This window comes from Carya illinoinensis, chromosome 9, assembly GCF_018687715.1.
Source record: "Carya illinoinensis cultivar Pawnee chromosome 9, C.illinoinensisPawnee_v1, whole genome shotgun sequence".
NCBI classification, from domain to species: Eukaryota; Viridiplantae; Streptophyta; class Magnoliopsida; order Fagales; family Juglandaceae; genus Carya; species Carya illinoinensis.
The window spans coordinates 6,326,516-6,340,426 of NC_056760.1; the positions used below are offsets into that span (position 1 = coordinate 6,326,516).

A 13,911-nucleotide genomic window follows, 5' to 3' on the forward strand; every position below is an offset into this window, starting at 1 on the left:
ATTAGTATTATAGTATTACATGTTATTATAAATTTATAGATTAGTGTTTTTATATTAGTATTAAATGTTATTGTACATTAGTATTGCAATTAGGGCAGGTTTGAATATTCAAATTCAAACTATCTCATCTCATATAATCATTATAAATTTTTCAAATTTATACATAAAATATAATGAATAATTCAACTTTTTCAAATCTAAAAAAAAAAAATTGATATTAAAAAATTATATTATAATAATATTTTATTTAATTTTTAACAAAACATCTCATCTGAATTGTATAATCAAACAAGACCTTAGTCTTTATACATAGTATTATAAGTTATTACATTAGTTTATTATACATCGGTATATGTTTACATATATGTCATACACTATTATTAGGTTTTTTTTTTTTTTTTGGAAATAGACTTCAATTCACTATTATTAGTTAATTGACTCACTTTAATTTATTTATATTATAGTATAATTATATTATTTAGGAACAATAATTAGCTCATATTATTATTGAATTTAACTAACTATATAAGTTATGAATAATACTAGATCCCCCGTTGGGAGCTACCGCTCCCAGCTTTTTATTTTTTTATTTTTTTTCTTTTTCTTAGTGATTAAGAAAAATTTATTTAATATTATTGTGAATTTTTTATATTTTTTTAAATATATAAAAGTATTAAAAAAATGATGTGAAAAAGAAAACATAAAAACAAGTTTTTTTTTTTTTTTTGGCCCAGCAGGAGCTCCCAGCGGTGGCCGTAGCAGTGTTCTATAGGTTATAGTTATATAAAATATAAATTTATGATAACACGCAATTATAATGTATAATAGTTAAAGTATAATAACTAGTACTATATATTAGTATAATAGTATTACTTGTCATTATAAATTTATAGATTAGTGTTTGTACATTAGCATTAAATATTATTATAAATTAGTTAATATACATCAGTATTACAACTAGTCTTTGTGCATTAGTATTACAAGTTATTACATTAGTTTATTATACATTGGTAGATGTTTACATATGTCATACACTATTATTAATCAATTTAGTATACTTATATTATAAGTATATTGGTTAGGAGTAATAATTAGCTCATACTATTATTGAATTTAAATAACTATATAAGTTATAGTTATATAAAATATATATGATGAATGTATAGAAAAATATATATATATTTTTATAACATGTGTACAATATCAGAATTGAAGTCAGAATTGAAATTGGAGCGGAGTTGGAGTCTAGCTTTGCCTCCAACTCCGACTTAAAATTTTTTAAAGAAAAAACTTTCAAAAGAGAATTAGATAATCGGAATCAAATTTTTAAATTTTTGTTCACCCCTGAAGAATGTCGATAACAAGGCCTTTCCAATCTCTTAAAATAGCAACAATACCAATTCTGCCATCTACACCAATAATGGCTGCCAATACGATGGGATTGCTACTTTTTGTTATCAGTTAGGTTTTTTTAAAAAATTATTCCTCGACTTTTATTGTACAAAAATTTGATTTACATAAATTTCTTAGATGGATTTGCTCTGTATTTCTTTTTATTTGCTGAGTAATGTTAGATTGATTTACGGCGTTTAGGCATCGTACACCCCAATTAAAAAATAGGAAATTTATTATTAAAAAGTGAAAATTTTCATGTAGGTCAAATATTTATTTATTTATTTTAAATAAATTCATGAAACTTATATACACTAAGATTATGCAAATAATTTTTATAATTCATTTATATATGAGATTGCATTATCAAAAGCGAAATCCAAACTAAATATGTCAAATGATTTTTAAGATAGATGGTCTTTCTAGGGATTAAGTTTTATAAATTTACAGAGAGAGTGGGTATTTGTGGATTAGACAGACAGACACCCTCTCCATTCCACTCAGCCTGCCTATACTGTATACTACGTACCAAGCTATAAAGTTATTTTTCCATTGTTAGATACGGACGATGCCATCGTTCTGGTGGTCCCAACCGTGTCTGATGGCTCAAGAAAAATTTTAAACATAACTTCATACGCTATATATTATATATATATTTTTTTCTTTTTTTCTTTTAATAAATATTTAATATATAAATAATAGGTAGAAAAATTTAATTAATTTTAAAAAATAAATTTAAAAAAATTTAAAATTTTTTTAAAAAATAAAAAAAATAAAATATGTGATGCGTGGGGCTTATGAATAGGAAAGCTTGATGGCTCAAATGACATCAAAGTCTTTATTACCCCAAAATAATCAATAATACCAAGTTTCTTGCAAGTATAATACTGTTAGAGTTTTTTATTTTTATTTTTATTTTTTATTTTTTGGCAAAAGAAGAGATATGGACGACTAGCATAGTAATTGTCTTTAAATGTGATCGTATGAGTAGCTTTTTGCTGCTGAATGTTTAGTTAGCTACTGTCCCAAACGTGGGCCCATCACCACAGCATCTTCAAAGTATTTAACTGATCCAAAACTCATCTCATGGCCCAAAAATCAAACTTTATTAACACAAGTGGTTTCAATTTATGTCTAGTATCTACCTTTCCCTCACTTTTTTTTTTTTTTTTTTTTATGTTAGAAATATCAACTCATTATTCCATATCTTAGAACTATAAATCTCATTGTTCATTAAATTGATTAAGTTTAGTACTATCAAAGTATGAATTCTCTACTTTTATAAAATTATTCATCATTTTTTAACCAAATTATTTGAATTTGCTACTCAAAATATAATTAAGTGAAAATTTTAATTAAAAAAAAATAAGAATATTATGTTTTAAGGATAATAACGGAAAATACGAGTGATTTAATTTAAAATTATTTATTAAAGGAAATTATGCTATATAATTTAAAGAATGATATTTATAAATATAAATAATTTAGTTAGAATATTTAATATAAAAAATACAGGGGATCTTCTAATTGCGCTGTTTTATATTCTATAAACACATATTTCTGTTCCTTTCGCATCCACACAAGCACTACGTTCCCGTGCGAAACCCGTACCCTTGGCTGGCTTTACAGCTAAAATATCCTCCGTACCTCATTCTCTTCGATAGAGACTTGGATTCTTCCTCCTTCCCCTTGGGTGCTTATATTAATCCTAATCTAACAATTCCTTCTCTTCGATTGTCTCTCCTCTCTTGTCTCTCCTCTCCGTCTTTTCTGACCCTCTCTGTGCGGTCCCCGCCGCCAAAACCCAACTCCGGAACCCATCGCACCTTCACAGACCTCTCCAATTATGCCGGGTCCATGGAATCTACGGCCACCGTTGCCCTCCGTATGCGACACGTTTGATAGCTTAAACACTGTACAGCGTAATTAGAGAGGGAAAAGGTTAAAAAAAATCTATCAATCTTTCTATCGTAACTCTAGTCATCGATTGGTAAAGCTGATGGTCAAATACCCTTCAAAGTCTCGGTGATTTTGTCACCATCACTCGTGGTGAGCTTGTGGCTTGTGTTTCTTCTCAGGCCCTATTATCCTGTTCTTTGTGTATATTGGGTTATTTATGCCTCTGGGTATTCCTTAGTTTTGTAATATATATATATTTATATATATTTTGGGTTTATCATTCTCTGGACCCAATTATTGGGTTTCTTCTGTGATTAATGGGGTCTACAATGATGAGTTTTTCTAGTTGTCAATATGCACGAGTTTACCCTTCCGTGTTTTAGGCTTTTTTCTATTATTTTATTGTTGAGAGTTTTTTTTTTAATTGATTTATTTAGTGGGTATTTGTTTGGGATTTTCCAGGCTTTTACGGAAGGTGGGATTTGACTTTGAAGCCAAAGGGGTTTGTTGGGTTAGGCCGTGATGAGCAAATTCTGATGTCTGGGAGGTCTGTGTTTGGATGGGCTATGATGGGTTTCGACTTCGAGGGATTTTTCTTCTGATGAAGATGAAAGTACGTTTTGGGGCTGTCTCATTCATGGTCGGTTTTCAAGGATTTCAATGGTTCTTTGATTTTCATGAAGGAAAGATTTGATTTTTAGTAGCCAATTTGTCAATGGTGGTTGATGGGTTTTAGGAAATTTGGTTTCTGGAGCTTCGAAATTCATATAGTATCGTTTGAGATTGACCCTTCTGCTCAGCTAGAGGGAAGAAGATTGCGGAGGTTTGTGGGTGTAAGGTCTTGTAGAGTTTCAACGAATTACCACGACGGAAAAATGGAAGAAGAAGCTAATTCCTGGATTAGGAGAGCAAAGTTCTCTCATACAGTTTGTCATCGATTGGACTCTTCTAGATTGATCTCTATTCCATTTTCAGTACAGCCTGACCGGTATGCAGGTTTGAAATCAAGGCCCGGAACGACTGCTACTAATGAGAAATCGATTCCCAGTAATTCGAAGATACGGCGGAATCCTATTACAAACAAGCAGAGATCGTTGTCCCCTTCACCTGAAACCGTGCTCTCTGATGAGTTTAAGGAAGCAAGGTCTGAGCGAAAGAGATTCACCACTCCGTTTCCCAGGAGAAGGGAATCGGAAAAGGGATTTATGAATACGGATACCAATTCCCCATCTCGGTCGAATACTAGTCCGCTTAGGCACTTAGCCTCGCTGAAAGTTAATGAAAAGTCAAAGTCCCGGAAGGAGTTGTCGTGGGCAAGGTATTTTGATCACGGTGGAGGGAGGGTTAATGCTGTGGAAACAGCATATGAATGGAGTGTTGATCTGTCTAAGCTGTTTCTGGGGTTGAAGTTTGCCCACGGGGCTCATAGTCGGCTTTACCACGGGATATACAACGACGAACCTGTTGCGGTTAAAATTATTCGGGTGCCTGATGATGACGAAAATGGAGCCTTGGGGGCTCGGTTAGAGAAGCAATTTAATAGGGAAGTCACTCTTCTATCTCGTCTCTACCATCAAAATGTCATAAAGGTTATCAAACTTCTTCTATTTCACACCCCCCCCCCCCCCCCCCCCCCCCCCCCCCCCCGCGCGGCGGGGTCTGTTATTCCGTATTCCTATATGCTTTACGACAGAAATTGTCCTCTGGCTTATTCAGTTTTTTAATGTGTTGATCACATATTTGCTAAGCCTTAAGTTTTTTAATTCGTTATTGGTTTTTGAATTTATTTTTATCACAGTTTGTAGCAGCATGCAGAAAGCCACCAGTTTATTGTGTCATCACAGAATATCTATCAGAAGGTTCCTTGAGGGCATATTTACATAAGCTTGAGCATAAATCACTTCCTTTACACAAACTAATCGCAATTGCTCTGGATATTGCTCGTGGAATGGAATACATTCACTCCAATGGCGTAATTCATCGAGATCTTAAACCAGAAAATGTCCTTATTGACCAAGACTTCCGCATGAAAATTGCTGATTTTGGTATAGCTTGCGAGGAGGTGTACTGTGATTCTTTAGCTGATGACCCTGGAACTTATCGCTGGATGGCACCCGAGATGATTAAACATAAATCCTACGGGCGAAGGGTTGATGTGTACAGTTTTGGGCTCATCCTGTGGGAAATGGTGGCTGGAACGATCCCCTATGAGGACATGAATCCCGTACAGGCTGCTTTTGCAGTAGTAATTAAGGTTTGTTCCTGCTTTTTTTCTTAGTCTCTTGATCTTTCTGAATTTTCTAGTTGTGCCATGTGATCTATATGTACAGAATTGCTTACAAATTGATGGGAAAAAGACTCGCCGTCTCTCTTTCTTTTTGTTTTTCCTCCCTTGGGTTTGTCTTCCTTGCCATTAGATTTCAGTCTTCTTGTATTTGGAAGTTAATTTGCGCATAATTGAAGTTTCAACAAAAAAGATTGTTAAAAATAAACGCAGACTGACTTTGTTTTATCAATGTGTCATTCGAAGCCCGGATTGGATACACAAAACCAAAAAACTCATCTCATCTCAACTCATCATTACAATTTTTTCAAATCCCCATACAAAATATAATAAATAATTTTACCTTTTCAAATCTCAATACAAAATTAATATTAAAAAATTATATTATAACAATATTTTATTCATTACTATTTAAAACATTTCATCTCATCTCATCTCATCTCATCTCATTTATGTAACCAAACGGGAGACAATTTACTCAAGCATGTTAACTTATTTTTTAGTATTAGATGATCGTGACATAGAATGACCATTAACTTTTAATCTGCACTTGAAATGAGAATCGATTTTAACCGAACCACATTCTCCTTGTATTTAGTACTCCGGTTTTCTTCCCGTGTTACCTAACTCTTGTGAATCACAATTAGATGTGTTTTATGGAAGCAATTATAACACCAGTAAATTTTGCATTTTCAGAATTTGAGACCTATTATCCCAGGGGACTGTCCACCTGCCATGCGAGCTTTAATTGAGCAATGCTGGTCCTTGCAACCGGAGAAAAGGCCGGATTTTTGGCAGATTGTGAAGGTGTTGGAGCAATTTGAGTCTTCACTTGCCCGTGATGGAACCCTAAGTCTGGTACAAAATCCTACTTGCCAAGATCATAAGAAAGGGCTTCTTCATTGGATCCAAAAGCTTGGTCCCGTGCATCCTAATAGTTCATCAATGCCTAAACCTAAATTCACATGAATCTTTCATAGGACCTGGCCTTTATAGCTGAATAGGTCATTGTAATTAAAAGAAGGTTTGTTTTTTAAGCCTCTCTTATTGCATTATTCTACATTCATGTGAAGTTGAATGAATAGATTAGTAGGCATGCATTGGCGTGAAAATCTCTTTTATTTACACTAAATTCAAAACGGATGACAATCAACTTAGTGTGTGTGCCCCCCCTTCCTGGGACACTTGGTCTATCTTACTATTTTATTTTCACACCAATTTGCTTGAATCATTGTTGATTTTCTTTAATTGAACTTACAAAAAAGAAGGGGGAAAAAAGACCAAACCCCAAAAGAAAATAGAATGGGTTCTATCGATAGGGATTTTTTACAAGTATTATTGAAAATAAGTTATTCTGGTGTAAGTTAATTTCATACGACACATTTTAAGACGTTTTTTGCCCTTTTGGGTCCAGCAAAAGGGATTGACCCCTGTCCCATAAATAATGTCATCAAATTGGTGGTGATGACAGTAGTCCTATGCTATTATCCATGTGACTAGTCTTAAGTAGCATACCTTTCACGTAAATGCATATGAGCATAAACAAACATGCACATGCATGGTCTACACACGATCTTTCCGTGTCTTTTCTCTAGGATACTGGTTATATCAACCTGTGGGTACTAGGATCTATGACCAGAAAAGGAAAAGGAGCAGGAGTGGCTGAGATTCACACGTTCTCTCCGTGCCTGTTCCATAACCTGGATATTATTAGGAGCACAAACTGGGTTCATTCGATCATGTTTTGGATGAAACTGTCCTCTCAGAGTTTGTGCATGGAATGAGTACTCTGCTTTTTAGGTGGTCATGAAATTCCTCTGTATCAGCTTTGCCTAGATTTTTCTCTTGCTAAAACCACTGTAGCTCTATCATCCCTAATGAGATTTTTTTCAGATCCCCACATCAAATTGTTAAAGAGTTTGGTGAGCATATGCATTTGTATGCACTCACCAAGCATACATGAAGGCCGATTTAAGAACAATCTACTTTTGTTCAAGTTGTTATTGTTTCTGATTCTCTCTGTCTTTCAATTTTCTTTAATCTGTGAATGCGAATGTGAATGCACCACCAGAACTCCCGTTGAGCAGGTGGAGCATACCCTAAATTGGTGCCAGATACAATGCAACTGCTTAGCTGGCCTTGAAAATCACGTTGAATTTTAGTGCAAGTTTCTTAGTTTGATTGTTACTTTATTTTAGTGTCAATATCAAGTTGCCAAAATTGACTTGTTCTTCTTAAGTTGCATGACACGTAAAGTGGTTGCTTGGGCCTCGGATGGTTTTAAGAAAAAGCCCATCAAATTGAAAAGGGCCATCAAATTTTGTGCAAATTCAATAATGTAACTAATACTAATAGGCCGATTGGCTTCATTGAATCCGTGGTAAATATAAATTCAGTCCATATTATTGTGTCGAATGGAATATTTTGTATGACACGCAAAAGGGTTACATGGGCCTCAAGCAAAATGCAACTTGGACTGGCTCAATGAAGCTCACAAATATGGACTAGGATGGGGTTGTTTTAAACGCTGCAGTTGTACGGTATTGGAAAGCAAATGACTGAAGTTGTTTTCGATTTTTGAACTAAATCCAATTCATTTCAAATTAATTATTGATGGGATCTATAAAAAATTTATAACTCATTTCAACCTAAAAAGCTAAATTAATCTCATTAATCTAAAAAATTTAATCCATCTTTATAGGATTTACAAAATATTACTATTCACAATTTAACATCCAAACATGGTCTAAACCTTCTCCCAAAATACATGCTCAAATGATTCGAAGACTATCTCTACATCCTGAAGTAATTACGTGATTAGAGTTTTTATAATCCTTTGTCTAGTGTCTAACAATTTTTCAAATTTTTAGAACTTTTTCATATTATTTATATCTTAGAAGAGGTGATAAAGATTGAAATATTCTATTAAAGCAATAATGTTTTTAATGATAAAGCAAAATCATTTTGGGATTTATATAAGAGTTATTCTGTTTTCAAGTCGGAGTATAGAGCACATAATATATATCGCTGAAATGATAAATTTTAAATTTTCAAATTTAAACTATATCATACATATAAGTACTTCATTTATAAGTGTGTTATCTTCACCAGCTTGTAAATACAATTTTTCTTTATAAAATCGCACCCAACAGAATTGTGTATCAGAACATAATTAAGAAGAACTCCTACAATTATTCTGACGGGAGCTCAATATTCTCAATAGGTATGGACGTGCATCTATCATCAACTTGTTTCTTCCTCTATAAGGTCTTCTTTTGTATCGAATGGAATTATAGTCAGCTTCCAAATTTTAGGATGAGTCTCTAAAATATATTGTTGGGAGGAACTCCATGATCTTCGATCTTCAGAAGTTCATGTAGGCTTCTAGTGCAACGCAATTGTCAGTGATCAATTTGATTGAAAGCTCGTAGGAAGGACTAAGGAGCCTATTGGCTGGTTGAAAACTGTTTGCAAAATGCAGATCATGCATTAAAGCATATAACAGTTTTTGTTTTTTGTTTAAGCTGAATGCGGTAAATGGTTGGTGAAATCTGGCAATGGGACATGATTCACGGTTAAAACACTCATTTCTCTCCCCACTATGTCTTCCTCCTTTTTTTTTATTTGAGGAAAGTACGAGGAAAGTAAAAACAAAAGAGAAAGAAGGCGGTGGTGCGTTGTTAGGTAAGGTTAAAATGAATGTTTTAAATTTTATTTATGCGATTATTTTAATTTTAAATATTGAAATTAAATATTCTGATATTGGTACGTTTTAATGTATTGCTTCAAGATTAACTAAATAAATTCATAATTTATAAAGGAAATACATATATATATATATATATATATAAGTGTCAATCAAATATGTATTGTGTGGGTATATATATATTACATGTGGAAGAATTAAAATTTTCTAAAATAAATATTCGTTGAAAACATTAAAAAAATATAGAGATATAATTATAAAGAGATAATATTAAAATAATTACCAACTTGAGTTGACACACAAAATTAAAAGCAAAGATAAAAATATAGTCTATAAATTATTAAAAATAATGAGATTTAAAAAAAAAAAAAAAAGAGTAAGAGAATGAAGAGACATATTTAAAATTACAAAAAAAAAAATTATATAAATTCTTTTTGGATTTTAAAATTACATGAATGTAATATAGATTTAAAATTTACAAAAATGTTATATAAACTCAAGAAAATTATAAAATTTCCATTCAAATAATCTGGACCGGATGTAGTATGAAATTAGCCGCCTAAACAGACCAAAAATTGAAATAAAATGGAATAAGAATATAGAGTACTATATCGGGTAGAGAACGGCATAGAATTCAAAGTATGGTTAAAATACAAAAGACCCAATTAATGCAAAGAACCAAGGTCTAGTCTTTGTAGTTTGTACTATTCTTTCATATAATAATACAATGAGTTTTTAGGCATTAGCATAACATGAAGAATCGAATAGAAGAGAGAAACGCCAATAATATAAGTGGGATTCAAGAATTCACAAGATCAGATTATTGTTTTCTACCTTCTCAATGTACTCAATTCTAAGAAATTGCCTACGTTCCTACCAAATATTGACAACTTGAATTTTGAGTAATTGAGCAGAGCTTTCTATGTGTTTTTCCTTTTTCTTTTTTTAATGTATTAATTAGTCTTGGGTCCTTTTATTGGTGTTGGACTTGACTAATGACTTCCCTAATCCAATAAACTTTTAGAGCAAAAAGGTAAGTGCCCAGTCGTGCTTTTACTTAAGAGTCGTGTTACCATGACGTTGGGCGTGCTCTACAGGTACTTAAACGAAGTTTTTTAATTTTTTTTTAAATATATTTTGTTAAATATTTTTTAAAAATAAAAAAATCTATTAATCTATTAATATTTACTTTTTTAACTATTAAGTAAAAAAATAAATAACAATAAAAAATTAAAATACATAAACGGCTAAAATGAATCAACAAATTCATGAAACACCATTACTCTTTGCTTAATCAGCAAACAAGGACAGCAAACAAGGACAAAAATAATTTCCCCAACTCAATATGGCACATAGGATGATGCTGCGTCCACTGCTGTAACCATTAGTTATATGTAGTTCTTTTGTTATTTTTTTTTATGTATTTTTTTTTTACACTTTTAAATATTTTTTATAAAAAAAATTCATAATATCATTAAAAAATACTTCATTAATCACTAAATAAAAATAAAAAATAAAAAAAGGTGAGCGGGGAATATCATTTCTCACAGCACATGATAGAGAATTGTTATAGATACAAAGAAATTATACAAAATAAACTCATAAACTGATGTTGATTCATAGAATTCGTTAGATCGGTTTTGTAATAAAAATAACTTTATAATATGACGTATCACATCAAGTCACATCAGTTTATGAGTTTACTTTTATATAATCTCTTTGTGGTTAAAATATTTTTCCACATGATATGTTTTTTTTTTCTCGGCTCCCACATGATATGTTTTCACGTACGTAAGTGATCCTGATAAATGATAATGATCCGTGACAACAAAAATGTTTTGGGACTCGAATTTGCGTCCCAAGTCACTATTTTTTTAATTTTTAATTTTTAATTTTTAATCTTAATGATTAAGGAAATGTTTTTTTAGTGATGTTGTGATTTTTTAAAAAATATCTAAGAATATAAAAAAAAATGAATGAAAAAAATAAAAAATAAATAAAAAAACTTCTTTTACCTTTTTGGGTGGGTTCTCGGGGATGTAGCACTACTCCTGTGAAAATGTGCTGGAATATTATCACTTTTTGTTTTTCTAATTGGAATGGACAGGTATCTTATTTATTATTTGGACCCAAAAAAAACAAGGTTTAGGTTAGTACGAGATTAATTCAGAGCAAAAATAAACTATTTTATAGCTGTTCTAATTAAAACTTACATGGTCGTGACTGGATTAGTACTGGACGTGTATCATATAATAAAATAAACAGATAAAAGGGTATTTCATTAGGAAGGAGGAAGAGGGGCTCTAGTGGGAGACCTCTCAGCCGTCATCTTGACCGTAAAAGTTGTTCTATCAACTATATTAATTCGGCCGTTAAAAAATCGATTCCTGAAAGTCTGTGAAGACCTGAGACAAGCTTCCAAGGAAGCCGACAGGCATGAGACATGCGACGATGATATATAAATGTTTACAACGTGGCCGCCCAATTATAAGACCAATTATATATCTGGATTAATAGCGCTGCAGATCCCAATCCTTTGAAATAATTAAGTTCTTGATGTATCTTGTAACTTTTCAACTTTTTGCATGTTTGAAAAACGGGTGTTCATCTATTACTCAAGTTTATTTCAAATTTTATTTATTTATTTATTATTTTTAAATACTTTTTTAACATCTTTAATCACTGAGAAAAACTTTAAAAAAAATGTAATTTTATTAATACTCATTTTCTTAATCATTAAGTAAAATAAAATTTTAAAAAAAAATTAAATATAAAAATAATAGTAGATGAATAGTAATTAAGTTGTAACTCTATTATTATTCTTCAAAAACATTCAGAAAGAAAACCCAGGCCACAAGCTGGAACATCATTAACTAGGTTGTTTCAATCTAGAAGCAAGAGGATGTGTCTGATTCTCTGCCTCGCATTTTACCTTAAATTCTAAAGTGAGATGGCCCATTTAGTTTTACCTCTCAAGGAAGGGATTATTGTCTTTATATATTTTTTTAAATGAGATAATTGTCTTTATATAGAGAGCTAGCCTCGCTCTCTTTTTATTATCTGTGTTTTTTATGCATGCAGTGCTTTCTTGAAGTTTTCTGCACATATACCTATCAACGACAACCAGAACTATTCTAAGGTTGTGATAAATACAAAGTTAAACCAGCTGGCAGGCAATAGAACACATGCAACACATGCATATATACACATCTTTTATCTTTATATATATAAAGAGCTTATTAAATAGAAATTTCTTGTATTAACGGAATTACAGTAATTTTAATTATTTTTTGTTAACTTTCCATTAAATTCGTCTGGGCCATCAAACTTCACTTGTCTCATTGGTTGCTATAAAAGAATATTTATGAGAAAGGAAAATAACGATTCCAGCAATAAGCGTCTTTTCGTATTCATCGCTCTTGCTTCGTCTTCCACATGAGAGTTCTCGATGTGTCTCGTCAATGGCTTATGCCAACCCTCAAAATCTCCCTCAGAGTGTTCAAATCCCTCATTCAGCGTTACTCCAAAGCCCTCTAGCGCCTCCATTCCTCTACTACCATTGCTAACCATAACACTCATCTTATACTTTCCAAAACATTGCTTCTAAAGGGTTAAATTTGTCCAGTATTTCTCATTTTTTTTTTTTTTTATTTTAGGTTTTTTGTGATTTCGAAGTTATATTTTCTTGTATTAAGATTAATTTTTTTAATATTTTTATGAGGTTTTTAAATGGATTCCTAGAGCTTGATGGAAATCGCAATTGATAGAAGCCTGCTTGATAGAAATTTGCTAGCCGGATTTTGTGTTAATATTTTTGGCATCTCGTACTTCGAATTTGGATTTTTGTGGGTTTGCTGGACCTCTGTTTCGTGCATTTACGTATGTGTAAATAGTCTTACATTTAGGGTTTTTGTGTTTAATTTCTATGGGTTTTGTTTACTTTTTGTTTGTAGTTCATTTTTTTGATATTTATGCGTTCAAATATGTGAGCTTTTGATGAGTTTGTACATATTTTGGTTCTTATGGATATTGGTCTTCTAGAATAGAGAAGTTGTTTTTTGAACTTTTGTTATTGTTTATTTTTTTTCTTTTTTATTGCTATTTTTAGTTTGGGATTGGGGAAGTATTCTTGAATTTTACCCCCCGATTTTGGTCTTGTTAGGGACAAATGTTTATGGAGTTTTGATATTAAATAAATGGTATTTTTAATAAATGGTATTTTTTTTTTTAATTTTGATTAGTAATTATTCATCACAATCAGGGCATACCAATATATATAAAAGGTATTGGATGGTTTCAACAACAATATTGGATGTGTAGGGCTTGATAAGTTGAATTTTCGGCTAGAAAGTCTTTGTCAAACCGAATTGGGCCGGTCATAGGAGAATCTCAGTAAAGTTTTGCTAACTTTGCTGGTTTTTTAGGAGGGGTAGGTTGAAATTACCACTGGTTTGTATTGTTCAATATGTTTAAGAGTTCAATCTGATCTAGATTCAGCGTTGCTACTCTATACACTGTCATCATGCTGGGATACTTTAGATCACACTGTTAATAGGTTTGGACAATAATAAAATACTAATTATATCATGGATAGAACTTAAAAAACTTTTTATTCTACTAATGGTTGGTT

At 31.7% G+C, this 13,911-nt stretch overlaps 1 protein-coding gene across 2 annotated transcripts; it reads left to right on the forward strand.

Moving 5' to 3' along the window:
• The first annotated feature begins 2,978 nt into the window (after nt 1-2,978).
• Nucleotides 2,979-6,687, forward strand: LOC122276434 (serine/threonine/tyrosine-protein kinase HT1). 2 transcript variants are annotated; one of them, XM_043086141.1, is made up of 4 exons: nt 2,979-3,441; nt 3,754-4,880; nt 5,090-5,545; nt 6,272-6,687. In XM_043086141.1, exons 2-4 carry the CDS (start codon nt 4,017-4,019, stop codon nt 6,542-6,544), a joined length of 1,593 nt encoding a protein of 530 aa, XP_042942075.1. In that variant the 5' UTR covers nt 2,979-3,441; nt 3,754-4,016; the 3' UTR covers nt 6,545-6,687. The 2 variants fall into 2 exon arrangements, with proteins under 2 accessions (XP_042942075.1, XP_042942076.1); XM_043086142.1 differs by having other exon boundaries at nt 2,979-3,333.
• Nucleotides 6,688-13,911: the final 7,224 nt, after the last annotated feature.